We start from the raw sequence: 23,176 nt of genomic DNA on the forward strand, positions 1-23,176 counted from the left end.
CTTGGATCCCATGCCCTCTCACTTTCTCGAGAAGTCTTGCATGAATATATGAAGATTATATATAATTAAAGATTATTAATTATTAAAGTGGTTATAATTAAAGATATTAGCCCACATAATTACTCTCCGTGGTTTGCCAAAACAGCACCGAGTCCTGAACACCTAATATCCCTCTTCATGTTGACCTGCAGAGGTTCCTGGCTCCCCCAAAGCCTGAAGTTTAAAATTCCTATTCTAACGTTGAAATCCCACCATATGCTTGCTACTTCTCATCCTAGTAACCTCGTCCAGCCCTACACAACTCACCACCCCAAAGCCTTTCCACAGCAGAGGACTGACATGAGAATTCAGACAGGCGAGAAGAACAAGTTGAGTCGCCATCTTACCAATGAAGCCTGTTTCAATGTCCTTCAATATTTCAATTTTAGGAAAATAAATCATTAAAAATTGAGAAGATTGAAAAGTTTTCTAGTCACTGACTCCATCTTGCTCTGTGATGACTGGGTTGAGGCTGAGCTGTGATCAGCATAGAACATAGAACAGCACAGCACAGGTACAGGTCTTTCGGCCCTCGTTGTGCCGAGTTATGTCCAAACCCAAGATCAAGCTATCCCACTCCCCATCATTCTGGTGTGCTCCACGTGCGTATCCAATAGCCACTTGAAAGTTCCTAGTGTCCAACTCCACTATCACAGCAGACAGTCCACTCTACACCCCAACCACTCTCTGACTAAAGAATCTACCTCGGACATCACTCCTATATCTCCTACCATGAACCTTACAGTTATGCCCCCCTGTAACAGCTACATCCACCCGAGGAAACAGTCTCTGAATGCCCACTCTACCTATCCCCCTCATCATCTTATAAACTTCCATTAAGTCGCCTCTCATTCTCCTCTGCTCTAAAGAAAAAAAGCCCCAGCTCCCTCAACCTTTCCTCACAAGACCTACCCTCCAAACCAAATCTCTGCACTCTCTCCAATGCTTCCACATTCTTCTTATAGTGAGGTGACCAGAAGTGCACACAATATTCCAAATGTAGTCTCACCAAGGTCCTGTATAGTTGCAGCATAACCCCACGGCTCAAACTCAAACCCTCTGTTAATAAACGCTAACACACTATAAGCCTTCTTCATGGCTCTATCCACTTGAGTGGCAATCTTCAGAAGTCTGTGGATATGAACCCCAAGATTCCTCTGTTCCTCCACATTCATCGGAATGTTGCCATTGACCCTGTAACTTGCATTCAAGTTTGTCCTACCAAAATGAATCCCTCACACTTACCAGGGTTAAATTCCATCTGTCACTTTTTGGCCCAGCTTTGCATCCTATCAATGTGTCTTTGCAGCCCACAAGACCCCTCCACCTCATCCATTACTCCACCAGTCTTGGTGTCATCTGCAAATTTACTAACTCACCCTTCAGCCCCCTCTTCCAAGTCACTGATAAAAATCACAAATAGCAGAAGACCCAGCACTGATCCCTCTGGTACACCACTGGTAACTGGCCTCCAGTCTGAAAATTTTCCCTCCACCACTTTCTTCTATGAGACAGCCAGTTACTTATCCAATCAGCCAAATGTCCTTCTATCCCGCACCTCCTTACTTTTTTTATGAGCCTACCATGGGGAACCTTATCAAACACCTTACTAAAATCCATGTCTACGACATCAACTGCTCTACCTTTGTCTACACACTTAGTTATCTCCTCAAAGAATTCAATCAAATTGGTGAGGCAAGACTTACCCCTCACAAAACCATGCTGACAATCCCTGAGGGATAGGATTTATGACCCAAATGGTCATAAATCCTATTCCTCAGGACCTTTTCCATTAACTTACCGATCATGCTATGTGATCCCATAACTTTTCCATTACCTGACAACATCCACGTCTGCAACTTTGCCTACCTCAACTCATCTGCTGCTGAAATCCACAGCCATGTCTTTGTTACCTCCAGATGCAACCATTCAAATACTTTCCTGGCTCAATGACTTATAGCCTTCCTCACTGGCAGACTTTGATTGCACATAAGAACATAAGAAATAGGAGCAGGAGTAGGCCATCCAGACCTCCGAGCCCGCCCTGCCATTCAATAAGATCATGGCTGATCTGAAGTGGATCAGTTCCACTTTCCCGCTTTCTCCCCATAACCCTTAATTCCCTTGTCTATCAGAAATCTATTTACTTAAATATATTCAGCGAGGTAGCCCTCACCATTTCAATGGGCAGAGAATTCCAGAGATTCACCACCCTTTGAGTGAAGAAGTTCCTCCTCAACTCCGATCTAAACTGCCTCCCACTTACTTTGAGGCTGTGCCCTCCACTTCTGCTATCCTTTCTAAGCAGGAAGAATCTCTCTACGTCTCTTTAAGATCCCCCCTCAGCCTTCTAAACTCAAATGAGTACAAACCCAGTCTATTCAATCTCTCTTCAAAGGCTAACCCCCTCATCTCCGGTATCAGCCTGGTGAACCTTCTCTGTACTCCCTCCAAGACCAATATATCCTTATGCAAATACAGTGACCAAAACTGCACACAGTACTCCAGTTGCAGCCTCAACAGTGCCCTGTACAGTTGCAGCAAGACGTCCCTGCTTTTATATTCTATCCCCCTTGCTATAAAGGCCAACATTTCATTTGCCTTCTTGATCACCTGCTGCGCCTGCAGACTGGGTTTTTGTGATTCGTGCACAAGGACCCCCAGGTCCCTCTGCACTGTAGCATGCTGCACCTTTTTGCCCTTTAAATAATAATTCCTCCTACTATTATTTCTACCAAAGTGGATAACCTCACATTTGCTAACGTTATACTACATCTGCCAAGTCCTCGCCCACTCACTCAGCCTATCCAGATTTCTCTGCAGACTTCCCGTGCCTTCCATACAATTTGCTTTTCCACTCATCTTCGTGTCATCAGCAAATTTTGTTACCCTACACTCAGCCCCTTCCTCCAGATTGTCTATATAAATGGTAAACAGTTGAGGCCCCAGCACCGATCTCCTTGGCACTCCACTAGCCACCAACTGTGAACCAGAAAAGCACCCATTGATTCCAAGTCTCTGCTTCCTGTTAGACAACCAATCCTCAATCCATACTAACACCTTACCCCCAACTCCGTGCAACCTAACCTTTTGCAGCAACTTTTTGTGAGGCACCTTATCAAATGCCTTCTGGAAATCTAAAAACACCACATCCATCAGTTCCCCTCTGTCTACCACACTAGTCACATCCTCATAGGAATCCAATAAATTTGTTAAACACAACTTCCCCTTCACGAATCTGTGCTGTGTCTGCTTGGTCAAATCGTTCTTTTCTAGGTGTCTTGCTATTTCTTCTTTGATGACGGATTGTAGCATTTTTCCGACTACGGACATTAAGCTAATCGGCCTATAATTCCCTGCCTTTTGTCTGCTACTTGACTGTAAAATTCTCATGTCAAATCTCCATGTTGCTTTACCACTCCCACCTCTGCAACCCTCGGAAATATTTCTCCTCGTCCAAGCCTGAATTCCACCACCGCATCACTTGACTTCAGCTGCCTAGTAGTGAAAACTCTGGAAGTCCTCAATTCCCTCCCTTTCTCTACTCATTTAAACTGACCCTGAAAATCTACCTGTGTGATCAAGCTTTTGGTCACCTCGCTTTGTGGCACAGTTTCAAATTTGGTTTGATAATGTCCCTGTGAATTGTCCGGGAATGGTTTTCTTTGTTAAAGCTCCTACGTGAACACAAGTTGCTGCTGAAATAGTATTACCATCAAGCGCCTCAAGGAAAACCTCCCAGTTACTGGAGATGTTGATGTCTTCCTCATAGATGTGATAGTCCAGAAATATTGTTCCAGGGTTCTTCCAGGTTTTTTTCCTCAGTCTAAACCTGTCAAAACACAACAGAGGTTGTTAGAAACGGGAAGCCTGCTTTTCTAGCTGAAATGTTTGCTTTAATTCATCAATTGCATAGTAATGTGAAGGGAGCCTGAAAAACGCTCAGACTAATTGAAGTGTTTTGTGCATCAGCTCAGTGTTCTTTTATCAATCAATAATTCCTGCAGTACAGTCATTCTTAATTATTGGCATATCATCCTTACAAGAACTTTTTAAAAAATTCTGGTCAGTGGTGTCACTGGCTAGACCAACATTTATTGCCTATCCATAATTGCACTTGAAAAGGTGATAATGAGCTGCCTTCTTCAATTACTGCAGTCCACGTGGGGCAGGTATACCCACAATGCTGTTAAGGAGGGAGCTCCAAGATTTTGACCCAGCAACAGTAAGGGAAAGGCAATATATCCCAAGTCAGGATGGTGTATAGGTGGGAGAACTTGCAGGCAGTGGTGCTCCCTTGTATCTGCTGCCCTTATTCTACTAGGTGGTGAAGATCACAGATTTGGGAGTTGCTGTTCTAAGAGCCTTGGTTCTGGTCCTGCTATGCATCTTGTAGATGGTACACACTGCTACCATTGTATTTCGATGGTGGAGGGCATGAATGTTGAAGATGGTGGATGGGGTATCAATCAAGCAGGCTATTTTGTGCAGAATGTTCAGCATTATTGGAGCCTCAATCAAGTATTCCATCACACTCCTGACGTGTGCCTCGTAGACAGTGGACAGGCTTTGAGGGTGAAATGGTGAGTTACTTTCCTCAGAATTGTCAGCCCTTGCCCTGCTTTTGTAGTCACAGTATTTATCTAGCCAGTCCAGTTTAACTTCTGATCAATGTTAACCCCCAGGATGTTGATAGTGGGGGATTCAGCATCTGTAATGCCACTGAATGTCATGGAGAGATGGTTGGATTTCCTCTTGTTGGATATGGTCATTGCCTGACACTTGAATGGCATAAATGTTATTTGCCACTTATCCGCCCAAACCTGGATGTTGTTCAGATCTTGCTGTAGATTGATATGGAATGCTTCTGTATCTGAGGAATCATGATTGATGCTGAACAAGAAAATAAATAGAACCACTCTGATGCCATATAATTCATTTGCATCATAAATCTGCTTACAATGATCTTTGTAATTATGTCATCTGTGTCTCAATGGATAGCATCCTCAGCCCAGAGACTTGAGAACGCAATCTAGATCGACTTCTGCTGAAGAAGCACTGAGGGAATGCTGCACTGTCAAAGCTGCAGTCTTCCAATAAACCAAATCCTCTACCTTCTCAGATGGATTTAAAAAAGTTCCATGGCACAGTTCTGAAGAGGATAAGGGGTGTTTGCCCCAAGTATTTTGGCTTAATATCTGCATCACTAAGAAACATATTCTCTAATTATTTTATCACAACACTGCTTATGGAAGCTTGCTGTCACAGATTGGTTGCCCCATTTCTCTTTCTGGTTTGCACGTCTGCAGACTATGGGAGTTTTTCCTTTTCCAAACACAATGTTTTGCCTTCTGTGAAAAGTGCCTTCTAGTTCCACTGACAAGAGTGGCTCATTATGGGACTGAAAGCCATCACTCATCTAGTGCTTAGTGATTCCAGCATTCACAAAAGGCATGCTGTGAAACATATGAGAAGGAAAGAAATTCTAGAAACTAACCACTTTCCCTTTAGAATGGAGTACAGCCACTGAAGGGAAGGAACATCAAAATGGCAGCAGTTGTTAAATATGCTGAGAATGAAAGGAAGAGGCTTTTACAAAATTTGCAGTCATAGAACTGGAAGGCTGTAGCTCGTGAGTGAATATGGTACACTCTAATCCCCTGGCAGAGAAACAAAGCAGCTAAATGCAACAGAGACTAATAGAGGTTGAATAAGAAGGTGGAGGGACAGGAGGTGAAGTATTCCTTTTATAATGAGGTCTGTTCCACTGCTGTGTTTTCAGCAAACATGAACTAAATCTGCAAATTAACCTAAAGGAAAAGTGGAGCCTGAAAGACAGAGGGGATAGAAAGAAGCGAAGACAACGTTTTGCAGATGAGTGGATTTAATACTAACTAGTGCTCTCGGGCCCATTACAACAGAAAACGAATCATTTGGTCCAATCTGTCAGATGTTAGCAACTGATACAAAATTCAGCAACAGTGAGGATGATGCTCTAACTGAAGCAAGATTGCACACACAGGTTTTGGCTCAAAGTTGAATCAAACTTGTGTTTCTCCATAATAATGCAACTACCATTGTAATATGACGAATCAGAAGGCGAGCGCTGTATACTACCATTTTACAGCACTCCCAATCTTCCAGCTGTAACATCTGAAATTTAGATTTGCTAATCTCCAAATTGCTACTTAATTTAAATTCTTTTCAGGATCATGTACCATTACCCCAAAAAAATGTTTAAAAATATCAATCTGGACAATCGTACTTGCACTCGATATTCTCAGCCAGAAATGACAGATGGAATTATAATTCAGTTGTGCACACTACTCTCTACTTCGGAAATCCCATTAGCAGATTAATTTGGAAATTTTAGTCCTGCTGGCAAAGGAGCAGAATACACTTTAATATAAAATTTAGACCATTAACAATCAAGATGTAAATCCAGAAGGGGACCTAGAGAATGATGGTATGCCCAAAAAGACAATGGTTTCTTTTGAGACCTCCCCTCTGGCCAGATGTTACCTACTCTTGAAAACAAGCCCTGATAGGCATTCAGCTCCTTCAAATGATTACAAGACAAGCTAATGCCAACTCCTACCTGTCAATACCAAGATCGAGCCCACACTGTTCTCTCAGCTGAGGCAGGAGCTCCTCCTTTGATTGGCGCACTGTCATGCCTTTAGCAAACACTGCATCGAGCAGAAATTTACAGGGCTGTAATACAAGAACAGACATAGTATATACACATGAAAATCTTTTATTTAAACGTTCTTCTGGCATTGGAATGTCACGAGAGGCTGAAAATATTCAAGAGCCCAGGCCTTTCCAGGTTAAATTTTTCCAGTTATCACAAGACTTTTGCAAGCTCATCAAGCACAGCTAGAATTGTCCTGACGTGACAGAAAAACAGACTCTAGAATTTGTTGGTGGAACAAGGCCAACAGTATTTGTTACCCATCCCTAGTTATCCAGAGGCATGAAGAGCCTGCCATGGTGTGGAACAGCAAACAATTATGTGCAGAAGTCCGCTCTACAAGAGGAAATATGTGACACAGTCGGGGGATTTAGTCACAATACAGTAGCTTTCCATGGTCATTCTCTGGGTGCACTTGCACAAGTTACCTCAGGTAATTATGGGCTCTGAACTCTCACTTTGTTGGTCCAGAGTGAAACTGACTGTGCTGCTGGAAGGCAAATCTTTGTTTTTGGGTCACAAGAAAACCAAATCAAACTAAGAAAGGCAAATCTTGTCACCCTCTCCTCCAACATTTTTAACTCGCCACACAAAGCCTGTTTACAACAGTACCTGGCAGCATGATGGCATTGGAGTGGTTAGCAATGCTGCTTCACAGCACCAGGGACCCAGGTTCGATTCTTGGCTTCGGTCACTGTCAATGGGGAGTTTGCACAATTTCTCTGTGTCTGCCTGAGTTTCTTCCAGGTGCTCTGGTTTCCTCCCACAGTCTAAAGACATGCAGGTTAGGTGGATTGGCCATGTTAAATTGCCCCTTAGTGTCAGGGGGATTAGCAGGGTAAATGCATGGAGTTATGAGGATAGGGCCTGGATGGGACTGTGGTTGGTGCACACTCAATGGGCTAAATGGCCTCCTTCTCCACTGTAGAATTCTATGATAAAAGTGAGAAACAACATTAGTGGAGAGGGACACAAGATTTGCCTTCCTTGGTAGAACAGAGGGGGCCACTTGGCCCACCATATCTATACCAGTATTCCCACAACCACTTTTGCTTTTGATCCAAAGATAAGTTAAAACCTTTGGTGCAGTCTGCTGGCAACTTGCAGCATGATGTGGAGATGCTGGTGTTGAATTGGAGTAAACACAGTAAGAAGTCTCACAACACCAGATTAAAGTTCAACCAGTTTATTTGATACTAAACCCATAAGCTTTTGGAAACGCTGTTCCTTCGCCAGGTGGGTGGAAAGTTCTGATCAAAGAAGGGCATATAAAGCACACACAGTTTACAGAATACTGATTAGAATGTGAGTCTTTACAGCTAACCTGCTATTCAAGTCTTAAAGATGCAGACAATGTGAGTGGAGATAGCATTAGGCATAGGTTAAAGAGATGTGTATTGTCTCCTGACAGGACACTAAGTGAGATATTGCAAGTTGTCTGCATCTTTAAGACTTGAATAGCAGATTAGCTGTAAACACTTGCATTCTAATCAGTATTCTGTAAACTGTCTGTGCCATTATTTGCCCTTCTCCGATCAGAACTTTCCACACACCTGACTAAGGAACAGCGTTTCCAAAAGCTTGTGGGTTTACTATCAACTAAACTGGTTGGACTTTAACCTGGTGTTGTGAGACTTCTTACAAAAGTTGCAGCAGACAGAGCTCAAAAGGAAGCCACCTGTCTCTGAGAAGTTTTAATTTGTGTTTAGTTTGTGTTGGACAGTGTTGCGAGCTATTACACGCGGCTTTTTACTGTACTCTGAAGCAATCAGAGACACTGGAATGTTATTTTATAGGGTGAAAGGTAGCTCCCATAAGGCACCGACGAAAGAAAATTGCAAAAATCTCCACTCTTCCCTATGTAAGTACTTTGTGCTTTTACATATAGACTTAATTCAGCTCAACTTTTCATTTTAATACCCTAGTGGATATTTTAAAATTAACCAGTTGGGGCTACATTCATAAACTTGACAGCTGCAATTACATGTGCTGCAAGTTAAACCTTACTGCAGTGCAGAACATTGTAAGATATGGTTTGAGGTACTTATGAAAGACCACCAAGTATAGCCAAAACACAATTACACAACACAGAAAGGCTTTATAAGCCTTTTTAACATTCGATTTAACATGGTCAATCGCAGAGATAATTAGAACTATTCCAATGTTTTAACACAAGTTTTTTTTTAATTACTTCACCTATATTTAATTTATTTAAGGTTTGCTCCTGGCTTAGTTTGTGGCACTCTTATCTCAAGTCAGAAGATCAGCCACGATCTAACTTAATGATGGAGCAAGCTCGAGGAGCCATACAATCCATTCTTACTCCTATCCCTTATGTTGTGTTCAATTCACACTCCAGAGACTTAAAGAATCCAAGCATTGCATTCTCAATGCTATAACACTGACTGTGGGCCGTGGCCCTTACCCATGCCAGCATCTCCCACGCGGGTGGGAGGTCACTCCGACACTTTCGTCGTACCTGTCGAATGTTGGCCGTTTGATCAAATGCAAAATTACAATTCACTCAGTACAGTAGAGTCAATGTAACCATTCTTACTTACCTCTGGATCATTCACAAGCAGTTGGTACACTTTAACACGATATTCCCCTTTCCGTAGAGCTCTTCCAAGGCGAATAGTTACCTGTAGATTTATTTTTAAACATTCATTTAATTTGCTACTATACTATAGCTAACAAAATGAAAATTTGTGGTTAATGTTTGTGCCCGTATATAACTCGCTACATACAAGTGGGAGAAGTAAGGATGGGCCTCCGTGTGGAATATAGAACATAGAACATTACAGCGCAGAACAGGCCCTTCGGCCCACGATGTTGCGCCGACCAGTTACAAAAACAATGACCCACTAGCCTATACCAATCCCTTTTCGTCCATAAACCTATCCAGAGATCTCTTAAACGCCCCCAAACTAGACACATTTACAACTGCAGCAGGCAGGGCATTCCAATCCCTCACCACCCGCTGGGTAAAGAACCTACCCCTGACATCCGTCCTGTAGCTACCCCCCCTTAATTTAAAGCCATGCCCCCTCGTGCTAGCTTTCTCCATCCGAGGAAAAAGGCTATCACTATCCACCCTATCTAAACCTCTAATCATCTTATATGTTTCAATAAGATCCCCTCTTAGCCGCCTTCTTTCCAACGAAAACAACCCTAGATCCCTCAGTCTCTCCTCATAGGACCTCCCCACCATACCAGGCAACATCCTAGTAAACCTCCTCTGCACCCTCTCCAACGCCTCCACATCCTTCTTGTAATGCGGGGACCAGAACTGCACACAGTACTCCAAGTGCGGCCGCACTAGAGTAGTGTACAGTTGCAACATTACACTGCGACTCCTAAATTCAATCCCCCTACCAATAAACGCCAAGACACCGTACGCCTTCTTGACAACCTTATCTACTTGATTCCCAACTTTCAGGGATCTATGTACACACACACCTAGATCCCTCTGTTCATCCACACTATTCAAAGTCCTCCCGTTAGCCCTATACTCGACACATCTGTTGCTCCTACCAAAGTGAATTACCTCACACTTCTCCGCATTAAATTCCATCCGCCACCTCTCGGCCCAGCTCTGCAACCTATCTAAGTCTCCCTGCAGACTATGACACCCTTCCTCACAATCTACCACACCTCCAACTTTGGTGTCATCAGCAAATTTACTAATCCACCCAACTATACCCTCATCCAGATCATTAATAAAAATTACAAACAATCCAATACAACATACGTAACTCCAGACAATATCTCTCTGTGCATGAACACACTGACAACTGCCATTTCAACCTCGGAAAGAAAAGTCACTGCCTCAGTGACATTATCCATAACTGTCATGAAGGTATTTCATTGCAAAATGTTTCAGTTGAAGAGCCTGCTGCCTGTACCTTCCATGTCCCATGTGCCCATTACCACTATGCTCATTGACCTATACTGGCCCACTCTGCCAATGCCTTGATTGTAAAATTCTCATTGTTGTGTTCAAATCCCTCCATGAACTTGCCCTTTTCTATCTGTAACTCCTCTAGCTCTCTCACCTTCTGAAATCTCTATGCTGCTCCAAATCTGGCTTCTTACACATTCCCAGTTTTTATTGCCACACTACTGGCACCTGTGCTTTCAGCTGTCTAGAGTCCTAATTTCTAGAATTCCCTCCCTAGGCTTCTCCATCTCTGTTGCCTCCTTTAAGATGCCACCCAAAAACAACCTCTATGACCAAGCTTTTGGTTGCTAGTCCCAATATCTCCCTCTGCGGTTCAATCTGAAATTTTATTTGATAATCATTCCTTGGGATATTTTACTGCATTGAATGTAGCAAATAAATACAAATTGTACTTGAGTTATGCTGGATGGTTGGATGTTGTCTTTTCTGCAATGTGCCAGTAAATGGAGAAGCATTAGTGGGCAAACGACAGTACATAATCTAACATAAAAGGCAATGGCGGCCATATTTTTTGAATTGCAAACCAAGCTACACACCAGCAATACCAGCAGTGTCCATGATACAAAGCGACTGTTTTCCATTAATGATTATCTTTTACCATATAGAAATAAGGTGCTGATATAGCCCAGTTTTAGTATCAAAGCTTTAGCAATATTAAAAATGTGTAGTAGAAATATGTTTCTATATCACATGAATTTCTATACAACCATTCTCTGCAATGCTATGACAAGTGCTGAATATCTAAGCAAAAGTGAATATTAAAAAAAAACGACATGACCTTTCCCCCAAAAGGCAAAACTATCCTCTTTATAGTATTTACATTTGAATCATTCCCTTTGATCATTTCTCCATTTTTTGCATTACAGGTCGAATATTCTTCACCCATAAATGCAGAAACTGCATGTTTTTGAACCTCGCTGATCTTTAGCATGGGAAGTCCCTGACCCGAGCCGATATGACCAGAACTAACGCAAACCTCGCCAAGCACACTGATCTTTAGCGCGGGAAGTCTGGTTGTTTGCCTTTGCCTCCAGCTGCTATGAGTTTTCGCTTCTAAGCCAAACCCTATGATGGCAACTAAATTCAACCAAAAAATGCTGCCCGTCAGGCACGTAAAGATACCTGATCCAAATGGAATCAGCAAATCTTTGCAAATATGGATCCGAGTCCCAAGGGCAGTTCTTCCTTGTTTCACAAATATAACAACAATTCAACACACTACAGAGGGATACAAAACCTTTCTATCAAATCCCCATTACTAGCTTGGTTTCTACAAGTCACTACTTACTCATCCTAATTGTAGAAAACTGAAAATATCGAAATATTGAAACGCAATAGGTTTTGGATAAAGGATAGTCAGCCTGCATTTACAAGTCAACAACTTAGTCACAGGTATCTGTTGGAATCTCCCTGTAAAGGTAGGGCTGAGATCAGGAACTCAGTAAGCAGGGAACAGAAGGAAAAATTTTCATGAACATTACTAAGATGGTTAAGAGGTGGTTGATAGAGCTTTTCAAGATGTGAGAGATTTTTATAGAATAAATGAGGGAAAAATAGGTCCTCTCTGGCAAGTGGACTGATAATCACAGGTAATGAATCCCAAAACATTGGGAAAAGCTCTGGAGCGATGCTAGGAGCAATATTTCACTGAGAATTGTCGAGGTATGGAACATTCTACCCAAGATGGTAGTGAAAGGTGATTTCATAATTTTAAGATGACAGTTGGACAGAATTAGGAACTTACAAGGTTATGGACAAAACAGCAGCACTCTGGGATGGCAATTTGCATTTATTTATTGCCATTAACCTAACTTATCATCCCAAAGCACTTCAAAGGAGCAATATAAAAAAAAATTAACCCCGAACCACATAAGGTGGCATTAATGCAGGTGACAAAAAGCTTGGCCAAAGAGATAGGTTTTATGGAGAGGCAGAGACTTAGGAAAGAAATTCCAGAGAGCTCTTACAGAAAGCCAGGACAGCCTAAACAGGCCAAAATGCTTCCTTCTATGCTGTAAATTTCTATGATGCTGTGAACACTATTTACTGTTTATAGGAGAACTGGTGACTATTGTTTCCAAGGTAGATAAAATGGAGTTGAGGCACTGAGCAGCCATGATCTAATCGAGTGATGATCCTGTGTTTCCAGTTGCCGGAGTAGGAATGTAAACAGGACTTTAAAAACACTAACCTACAATATGTCGCTAGTTAACAGAATAAGCACTGAGAAACTTGGGCAAAGTTGCACAGAAAATTTCAACCAATTTGTTTATAAAAATTAGACTTACAAAATACTGTAGGGCATCACCTACCATTATCCTTCAGTATTTATAAACAGTATTTATTAAGAGGAAGAAGTGAAGGAGCCCATCTCCTTAATCTGCAGGTTAGTCTTCAGAAAGTTCAATCTCTTTGAGGAGAACTTTTAAAACCCCCATGCCTCATAAAATGTAATCAAACTGAAGCAGTAACTCATTTCTCCACAGGTGCGATGCGTCTCCAGCAATTTGTTTTCATTTCAGGTTTTCAATATTCACAGCATTATGCTTTATAAATGAACTTCCAATTTAGATTTATTCTGACAGAAGTGACTTATGCAACACTTCAGGGTGAAGTCACTTCGAGATTATTTAATTCGCTAGATTTAAAACAATTTAACTGTAGCGATTCCACCAGCACACTGAACGGAAGAGATTTAATGTGTAATATTTCTCACCTTGTTGTCATCGGAAAATGAGGAAAGAGTCTCATTTAATCGAACACTCTCAAACTCCTGGTTGTTAGCATAGACCCGGAAGACTTTAAACTGGGATGATGGAACTCCAATATATGGTTCTAACTGCTGTTTGAAGGCAGCCAGAGTGATGCGTTTATCAACAAACACCAACAAACCTGCAAGAATAAAGTTAATATAAAAATCTGCTATGGTTGCATTGCATTAATGCAATTTTAACTCACTCGTTCAAAAGATTTGCATTCAAGATGAAGGAGACATTGCTAGTGTTGCTGAGTAAGCTAAGAATAATCAGAATCCTAGTGGCAAAGCATATTGCTAGAAATCTATGCTACCAGACAGAAATCCTTCATCACCGAGGACAATGAAGACATTTTCAAAGCTGCTGGCCTGCACCATTCAGTCCACGTACAGTCATTATCAATACCAAAATAAACTTACAGATTTGCAATGACTGGGAAAACACGCTTAACAAAAACATGTTGACCCAAATTTTGCTGGTGAGGTATCTTACAGTACGTCACGAGTGAGGCATTTTTCAGTACCCTTCAAAGTTTATTTATTAGTCACAACTAAGGTTTACATTAACACTGAAATGCTGCTCCCCTAACTTCATTGCAGTGTTTTTGTAAGCTCAAAAATACCCTATCCTGCAAGTTGCTGATTCAGCACAGTGAGTGCAACAGGTCACCAGCGACCTCAGTGCATGGCAGGACCAACAGTCTGTTTCCTTCATTTGTTACAATAACCAAAAATAACCAAATTTACCAATTACACCCAAAGGAGAAATGACCAACATTCCACTTTTTCTAACTTTTACTGTAATTAAAAACCCCAATTCATGTAAATTAAACATGAATTAACAGGCAAACAACAGCTCAAATATAAAGTTAAAATTCACTTTAAGTAGTCAATACAACAAAGATACACCTTAACACAAGTATTTCCCTTCAGCATTATGTCATTATACAATTCCACAAAATAATGTTCTTCATTTACACGCGGTAGGTCAAGAGTCCTATCCAACAGCTTTCACATTCAAGTAAACACTTTAAAAACAAGTGTGTTACATGTTACACAGGGTAACAGTGATGCATCACAATTACAAAAGAAGTTTACAAATAGTGTTATTTTACAATCTTATAAAATCCTGGTTTTAAGCCATTGAGACTGTTGCATATTCTTTAAACTTCAACAGTCCACACTCGCGTTGTTTTGGTTGGCAACAAGCACAATTTTTAGAGCAAGTGGCTGTAGCATCAAACGCCAAGAAAACAGTCTTTAGTTCTTGGTTTCAAACTTTTCTTGGAACACCAGTCTTGTAGTGTGTATAGATCTGTACCTTGTTTTTGCACTCATTGCTTCTTAATATTGATGTTGACATTGTGAACAGTGGACAATGGGACAGTATTTGTGAGGGGTCTAAAGATTTTGGAATTTGTTTTATCTGGTTAACATTATCAAGAACAACACTGCTGACTGCTAGCAAACCATCTGGGTACTGGTGGCTGTGAATTGGATACTAGAATCCAAAGAGAAATCCCCTTTCAGAGTCCTGATTACCCTCTGAACTCAGCAATTTCCTGTTTTTCCTTAAAGACAGGCACTTAATTGTTAGCAAGGTTTGCACTTCTTAAGACAGAGTCTGGACCATTCTTTAACACCTGATCTTCAATTCTTTCCACGTCTGCATGTTTTTTAATGTCCAGGTCTTTCAGAAACGTTTCAACCAACCAAACATCTGATTTGTCCTTCGTACAACTGAATTCATCTCATCACATTTAAATTCAGGATCATTTTAAACTAGCTGAAGTTTTAATTTACATTCAAGAACACATATCCTTCCTCACAGTTCCACGATGTACGTTAGCTTTTCAACAATCTTTCAAAGTATTTTTTTTTCCTTTTCATCATTAGTTTCAAGCGCTAGGTAGACTTCAAGTAACTACAACACTGCAGGGGTTCCTTGGCTGGTGTCCTACCATCTTCAGCTGCTTCATCAATAACATTAACCCTAACATAAGTTCAGAAATGAAGGTGTTCATTGATTGCAAAATTTCAGTACCATTTGCAACTCCTCAGATACTGAAGCAGTCCATGTCCATATAAACAAAAGAGAAGTTCAGAATAGGAACAGGCCCTTCGGCCCTCCAAGCCTGTGCCGATCATGATGCTCCAAGTAAACTAAAAAAATCCGTCTGTATTCCTCTATCCCTCATACACTCCTTGCATTCATAGTTCAAATGGCTTTACATCGTCCCCAATAGTCTAACTTTTCCTTTTTAGCATGATGTGCAAACATTCCTTTAAAATGAGCATGCTGAATTTGATTCTTTTGACACATTTAGTTGAAACATTAATTCTCACAGCATGTTTAGAGATAGTTCTGGTTTATTTCAATTCACTTGGCATTTCCTGTACCATTTCAGTTTCAACAATCTTTCTCTGAATCCACTGAAAACAGCAATACCCTATTACCAGCCAAGTTGTTTCCTAACAAGAAATCAATATTTCCAAAGGATAAATCATACTCATGATAACAAGACTGATGCTTTAGTCACATTTAAAATTATACAAAGGAACGATGAACAATTTCCTTCAATACCCTGATTCCATATCTTTTAATTTAGTGAAACTTTTGGAGAGAGCTTCATGGCACCTGCCAACAGTGATTGTGCTGATCCTGTACTGCACATGGATAATGATTAATTTGCCTGCCCCACAGAAGAAGATGGGGTTATTTTAACATCGAGAAAAATATCTTTATAGCTTTCCATTGTTGTCCTGGAGAATTTCTTGTTTCCCGAGTTGTGATAATTAAACTTAGTAAGAAGTCTGACAACACCGGGTTTAAATCCAACCGATCTGTTTGATAGTAAACTCACAATATTGTGAGTTTACTTTTCTAAAAATCTTTTCTAAAAATCAACCGGCTTTTATTATCACGAAACTGCATGCAGGATATGGCCGAATCTTGGAAAGAAAGAGCAGTCCGCACTAACTGCTGATTCTATCCCAAGACTGTGCCCACTACAAGGATCAATTCAATAATTATACATTTTCTTATCAGCTTACATGATTTTAGTAATACAAGTAGTGGTACATTGAACAAAACAAATTCTGTGACTCCCTCCTTCCTGACCTTATCTAATGTCTCGTATGTTATCTCACGGTATATGGAGTCAACCTTATCAAAACAGACTGAGGCCAAGCATTTGGCCTTCTCTGGTTGTAGTCATTTCTTTGTTCAGAGTCAGTCAGTTTTACAGGGGTCTGCATTTTGAAATGGCTTGGTCTGCTGTTCTTATTTCATACTAAACACTTGACCATTTTTCCCATCATGCCACTGCTTCATTCGTACACTTATCACACCATCGCCAATTTGTTGTCTGTGAATATGGGAGAAAATCCCCCACGTGTTGCTAACTTGGGGCAGCATGGTAGCACTGTGGTAAGCACTGCTGCTTCACAGCTCCAGGGACCTGGGTTCGATTCCCGGCTCGGGTCACTGTCTGTGTGGAGTTTGCACATTTTCCTCATATCTGCATGGGTTTCCTCCGGGTGCTCCGGTTTCCTTCCACAGTCCAAAGTTGTGCAGGTTAGGTTGATTGGTCATGCTAAAATTGCCCCTTAGTGTCCTGGGACATGTAGGTTAGAGGGATTAGCGGGTAAAAGTGTAGGGATAGGGCCTTGGTGGGATTGTGATAGGTGCAGATTTGATGGGCCGAAGGGCCTATTTCTGCACTGTAGGCTTCCTAACTGGACAAAACGCAACAGGATAACTTTTTAATTTCCAGCATTACATGCTGTTTCTTCTTACAAACAGTAGCATACTGTTTCCCTTGTAATAGACCCGCTCTCTTAGTCTTCATTTCTACTAGCCTCAGGTCTTTCCTCCCTCCCCTCTTTCTCAGCAGGCCCTGACCTCTTATCATCAGCCTGTTTCTCATGCTGCTTTCTCTGGAAAGTTCCAAGGCAGGATCTGTTAACAATCATCTGATGAATTTGTCATTACCAAGACTTCCCTTAATTTGTGAACTTTGCAGTGTTCCAGGCTAGATCTTAACCCCAAAGGGTCACTACTATTAAATTCCTGCACCATTTATTCTTTCATCCTGGCAAATTCTACATAGCTGTAGCCTGTTTTCTTTCTCAAATTTCTAAATTCCTGCCTACAGGACTCTAGGCAGCAAATGTTCAATATAGCAATCTTTATTTCCACACAATCACAACAGTGTCCTGCTGAAAGGTCCGAGTACATCCCAAAATCTTCCTGACTAAAATACTTCAAAGTATAGCTCACTAGCCTTTCAGCCAATTAAAATTTGTGGAATTACTGGCCAAATCAAAATTAAGAGCAGTTTTCTCCCAAGTCAGCTACATTTCCCATCAACTCAATTTCATGTAATTGGAACTCGTGTTTGCTCTCACTCTCTTCTCTTGCTAATTTCTCTTTCTAAGTCAATCTTTCTTAGTTCTATTTCATTTTCTCATTGCAACCCCAACAGATTCTGGAATTTTATTTGCCTTCTTACTGCCAAACAGAAAATGGACCATTTGCTAGAGCTTGGCTTGTTCCTAAACACACAGGTTTGGTAATTGTATGGTGCTACAGCACTTCAAGTTCTTTGTCTGTGTCCCCTTTGCAGCAGATAGAGGGTGGATCAAGAGTCCTATCTGACAGCAGCTTTTACCTTCAAGTTTCACAGGAATGCTTATCATCAGCAAGGCATACTTCTAGGAGCCCTTTCTCCCACTGGTCACAGCAGCCCTGATGGTGCAGCTTTCCAGAGTTCCAATACCACCTGATTCATGATTTAGCGTTCCGAAGCAAGTTCTTAGCTCTTCTGCACGACTGACCTAGTCCCACCATGTTTTAATACTCAGTTTCTTTTAGTTCAGTCATACATCAATTCTCTAAGAATTTTCAGAATTTTATTTTTTTTATTGCCAAACAGAAAACTGACCATTTTGTAGAGAGTTTGGCTTGGTCCTAAACACAGCAGAATTTTGGTAACTGTGTCCTATTGCAGCACTTCCCTTTTTTTAAAACCATACTTCTTTGTCTTCTGTGTCCTCTCTGCTGTTGATCTCCTGTATCTGCAGCCACACAACTTCTAGTCTCAACTTTCTTCCTGTTGGTGCAGCTTCCAGGTTAAGGGTCACCAAGTCACATGGGCCAGTATTCCATATTATTGACAATTGCAAGTTCTTTTCAAACACTCTTAAAAATTGCAGAATTCAGAGATTATAAAGAAATTACAAATTTGCCTTGTTTCCAGATCAATGGCAATCACAATTTGAGATTCAATGGCTGACAAAAAAGGGGGAACCACGGAAAAGAAAATTGGGTGAATTAGATCTGGACAAATCATGTCCAGAGAGAGAATAATAGAGTGGGAAAGAAATTGGAAAAGGGAAGGCAAGGAAGGAAAATTAAGAATTTGCTATCTACAGGAATTGAAACACTAGAGTTTTGATTGTTGCCTTTCTGGACTGGAGAAGTCGAGAGGCATTGCAGGAACAATCCACATTTTTAAAAAAGAACTTACCCTAACATCTTGTAGCGAGTTTAATGGGTTATTGGGATACGAATGCATCAACGCAGTGCGTGAGCTATTGTTTGCATAAGACTTATAGTAGGGAAGCATAAATTGCAGCAATTTGTGGTGCTTCACAATTCACTGGCTATTTCTTCCTCCCCGAAGTTGCCTATTTATCATTAATAAACAGCAGGCACCATTAATCGCTGTTATCTTGGCAGCATAATCTAGTCCATTAGTGCACTGACTATCTGCATGATAATTTGTTTCATAGTCTCAGCTGTCTTATTAGGAGGTTGTACTAACGAACAATGCATGGATTCCCTGCAATTGGTGGCATTAGTGCTTTTACTCCTGGTTATCCGATTCTTGAACGTCAGGAATTGGTAGTGCTAAAATTTTAGTAGGGCGACTAAAGATGGAAGCAAAGTGCATCCACTAATGCCTCTCTCATAAAGCACTCAGACTTGCTGCTTCTAAAATGACGTACAGTTACCAAATGAGCTACAATAAAACAGAGCAGTGTACCCCAAAGTCATTCTTAAAAACAGTTGAAACATTTAAGGCCAATTTTACTGAATGCAGTACCCTCGAGAGTCTATTCCATTTTGTTAGACTTTCAATTAGTTTGGGGCACTAATTTTTAACTAGAAAAATAATTTTATCACTTTTTAAAACATTCACAGTTCATGCAAGTACATTAAATGTAAAATCCACTAGCACATTATACCCTCCAACATTCAACAATAAAGCATCAAGTCGGTGCTGGGGCCTCAGCTATTTACCATTTATATAGATGATCTGGAGGAGGGAACCGAGTGTAGGGTGTCGAAATTTGCTGATGACACCAAGATTGGGGGAAAGGCAAATTGTGCGGAGGGTGTGGAGAGTCTGCAGAAGGATCTAGATAGGCTGGGCGAATGGGCCAGGAAATGGCAAATGGAATTTAATGTTGGCAAGTGTGAGGTGGTCCACTTTGGTAGGAAGAATGGTAGGAAGGACTATTACTTACGGGGCGAAAAACTGCAGCAGGCGACGGTGCAGAGGGACCTCGGGGTCCTTGTGCATGAGTCGCAAAAACCCAGCCTGCAGGTGCAGCAGGTGGTCAGGAAGGCGAATGGGATGCTGGCCTTCATAGCGAGGGGGATTGAATATAAAAGTAGGGAGGTCTTGCTGCAGCTGTATAGGGCATTGGTGAGGCCGCAGCTGGAGTACTGTGTGCAGTTTTGGGCGCCGCACCTGCGCAAGGATATTTTGGCCTTGGAGGGAGTGCAGAGGAGGTTTACTAGGCTGATACCGGAGTTGAGGGGGTTGAGCTATGAGGAGAGGCTGAATAAACTAGGCTTGTACTCGTTAGAGTTTAGAAGAATGAGGGGAGATCTCATTGAGACGTATAAGATGATGAATGGGATGGATAGGATAGAGGTGGAAAGACTCTTCCCGCTCAAAAAAGACAGTAGGACTAGGGGGCACAGCCTCAAGATAAAGGGGGGGCGGTTCAGAACGGAGTTGAGGAGGAACTTCTTCACTCAAAGGGTGGTGAATCTCTGGAATTCTCTGCCCGTTGAAGTGGTGGAGGCTGCCTCGCTAAATATTTTTAAGAAGCGGGTTGATGGGTTTTTGATAAGAGAGGGGATTAAGGGTTATGGGGAGAGGGCGGGAAAGTGGAACTGAGCCACGACAGATCAGCCATGATCTTATTGAATGGCGGGGCAGGCTCGAAGGGCCAGATGGCCTACTCCTGCTCCTATTTCTTATGTTCTTATGTTCTTAAAAACGTAAGCTGGGTAGATTGTAAGCCGTAAACCGGAAAAAATGTGCCTTAGGCACCTAATCTTCGTGCTACATTAAAAATCATTCCTTCCCTCCATTCAATCACAAGTCATGGCATTTCTGGCAAGAGCAAGAAATAAGCACAGCATCATTGGAATTCATGGCTTTTTTTTCTGTACACATCAGGAACAATAAAGCAAAACGTATGGCATTATATCAAATTTACAATGCAAAAAACACAACATTCAGCCCAACAGACCATGCTGGTAATAAGCCTCCACGAGTCTCTCCCCATACTCTCCATCTCACTTTTATCAATACATCCTCTATTCACTTCTCTCTCACAAAAGTTATCCAGCCTCCCCTTAAAGGTATCCATACTATTTAACTCAACTGCTCCACGTAATAGTGAGCTCCACATTCTCACCACTATCTGGATACAAAAGATTCTCCTGAATTCACTTCTGGATTTATTAGCGACGATCTTATGTTGATGGTCCCAAATTGGTAGATGATTATCCTAGCTGTAAACAATCTTACGCAGTGCATGTCAGGCTGGGCTGTTAATTCTCACAATGGAATCACATGCAAGCTGCTTTCAAATTAAGAGAAATCAGAATTGCAATCTTTGTTTCTGGTCTTTATTTCAGCAATCCTTTCATATCAACCCTTTATGAGGCGGCACTTAGGGTAAGAAAAATATACTTACCTACTCTGGTCAGAATTTTAAGTACTACAAAGGCTTAGGATACTCAAGTAGAAGTCCAAGTCCAAGGCTGTTAACAATATAATTAACTCTAGATGTAATTGAGGACTGGCACTCATGCAGGAAATGAAAAGAAACTTTCATTATTGTTCTTTGGAAGTATGACTGAAACATTGTTGGAATTCTTTTACTGGGATGCTTGGTTAACTGCTAGATTATCCTGCTCTATTACAAGTCCTGCCAACATTAACTAAAAAAGCTCACTTTCCAAAAAGCTACCTGCAAATTGAACTCTAATTTACAGAATTTACTTTCGCTGTTGTCTTTAGAAAATTATAAATCTAATCATAGTCCAGCCATTGCACCAGATATCCAACAATAAATATTCTCTCCTTTCAATTCAATGGGAACTGAACTGAAGTGGGCAAAAAACCTGATGGTTGGAATTTTACCATCCCACCCACCACAGGAATCAAAGTAGGGGAGGGGTGGACAATGAAACAGTCCATTGACCTTGAGCAGGATTTTACAGTTCGGAACAAGCGAGGGCATAAAATCTCATCCGAGAAATTTTTGGGGATGCAGAAAATTGGGTCAAACGTAGAAGGAGACTGTTTCGTCTCACCTCTGTTGGCTCTATGAACGAGCCATCGAATTAGCTCCACACCTCTTACCCTTTCAAAATGCCCTGCAAACCTTTCCTTTTTAACAATCTATCCAACTCCTTTTTGAAAGTTTCGATTGAATTTGCTTCCACCATCATTTTAAACCACACACTGATCATCATAAGTTGCAGCATAACTTTTTATTTATTTATTTGGAGGAGAATTAAAGGAGAGAATTAATCTCCATTTGAAAAGGCATGGGTTGATTACGGATAATCAGCATGGCTTTGTCACAGGGAGGTCATGCTTAACAGATTTCATCAAATTTTTTGAAAAGGTGAATCAGTGTACTGATGAGCAAAGCACAATTGATGTAGGTTACGTAGATTTTAGCAAAGCCTTTGACAAGGTCCCACATCAGAGACTGAGAAGGTTGAAGCACTTGGAATTCAGGGAAACTTGGAGGGATGGATCCAAAACTGGCTTTTTGCAATAGGACACAAAGGGTGATGGTAGAAGGTGTTTAAGTGACTGGAGACCAGTATCCAGTGGTATACCACAAGGCTCAGTGCTAGGTCCCTTATTGTTTGTCACATACATAAATGATATAGATGAGAATGTGGAGGGAATAATAAGTAAGTTTGCAAAGGGCACCAACATTGGTAGGGTGGTTAATAATGAAGCAGGTCATAGCTTACAAGAAGATATACATGAAGGGCTGGTCAGATGGGCAGAACAGTGACAGATGGTATTTAACCCTGAGAAGTGCAAAGTAATAAGACAAGGGAGTATTTAATGGATAACAGAACACTAAGAAGCTCAGAAGTACTTATTCACAAATCCTTAAAGGTGCAAACCAGGTGAATAGGATAGTTAAAAAGGCATTTGGAACACTTACTTTTACCAGTCATAGTATAGCGCGTAACAGCAGGGAGGTTACAATAGAGCTATACAGAATGTGGTTAGGCCACAGCTGGAATACTGTGTGCAGTTCTGGTCACCTTGCTACAGGAAGGATGTGATAGCACTATAGGGGGTACAGAGAAGATTCACCAGGATGTTGCCTGGGATGGAGCACTCTTTAGACTCTCACTCGTTGACACTTCGATTAGGAGTATGAA

General features: G+C 41.3%; 1 protein-coding gene across 5 annotated transcripts in view; it reads right to left on the minus strand.

The window, feature by feature from the left end:
• usp47 (ubiquitin specific peptidase 47) overlaps positions 1-23,176 on the minus strand; it is a 166,673-nt gene that overhangs the window by 7,881 nt on the left and 135,616 nt on the right. For all 5 annotated transcript variants that reach the window (XM_080190073.1, XM_080190071.1, XM_080190069.1 and 2 more), the window contains 4 exons: positions 13,411-13,586; positions 9,295-9,375; positions 6,638-6,753; positions 3,753-3,871 (listed from right to left, as the gene is read on the minus strand). In XM_080190073.1, coding sequence (XP_080046199.1) covers positions 3,753-3,871; positions 6,638-6,753; positions 9,295-9,375; positions 13,411-13,586 — 492 coding nt within the window. The remainder of the gene's footprint in view (positions 1-3,752; positions 3,872-6,637; positions 6,754-9,294; positions 9,376-13,410; positions 13,587-23,176) is intronic.

The sequence above is a fragment of the Carcharhinus amblyrhynchos genome, chromosome 6, assembly GCF_965287045.1.
Source record: "Carcharhinus amblyrhynchos chromosome 6, sCarAmb.v2.hapA, whole genome shotgun sequence".
Lineage (NCBI taxonomy): Eukaryota > Metazoa > Chordata > Chondrichthyes > Carcharhiniformes > Carcharhinidae > Carcharhinus > Carcharhinus amblyrhynchos.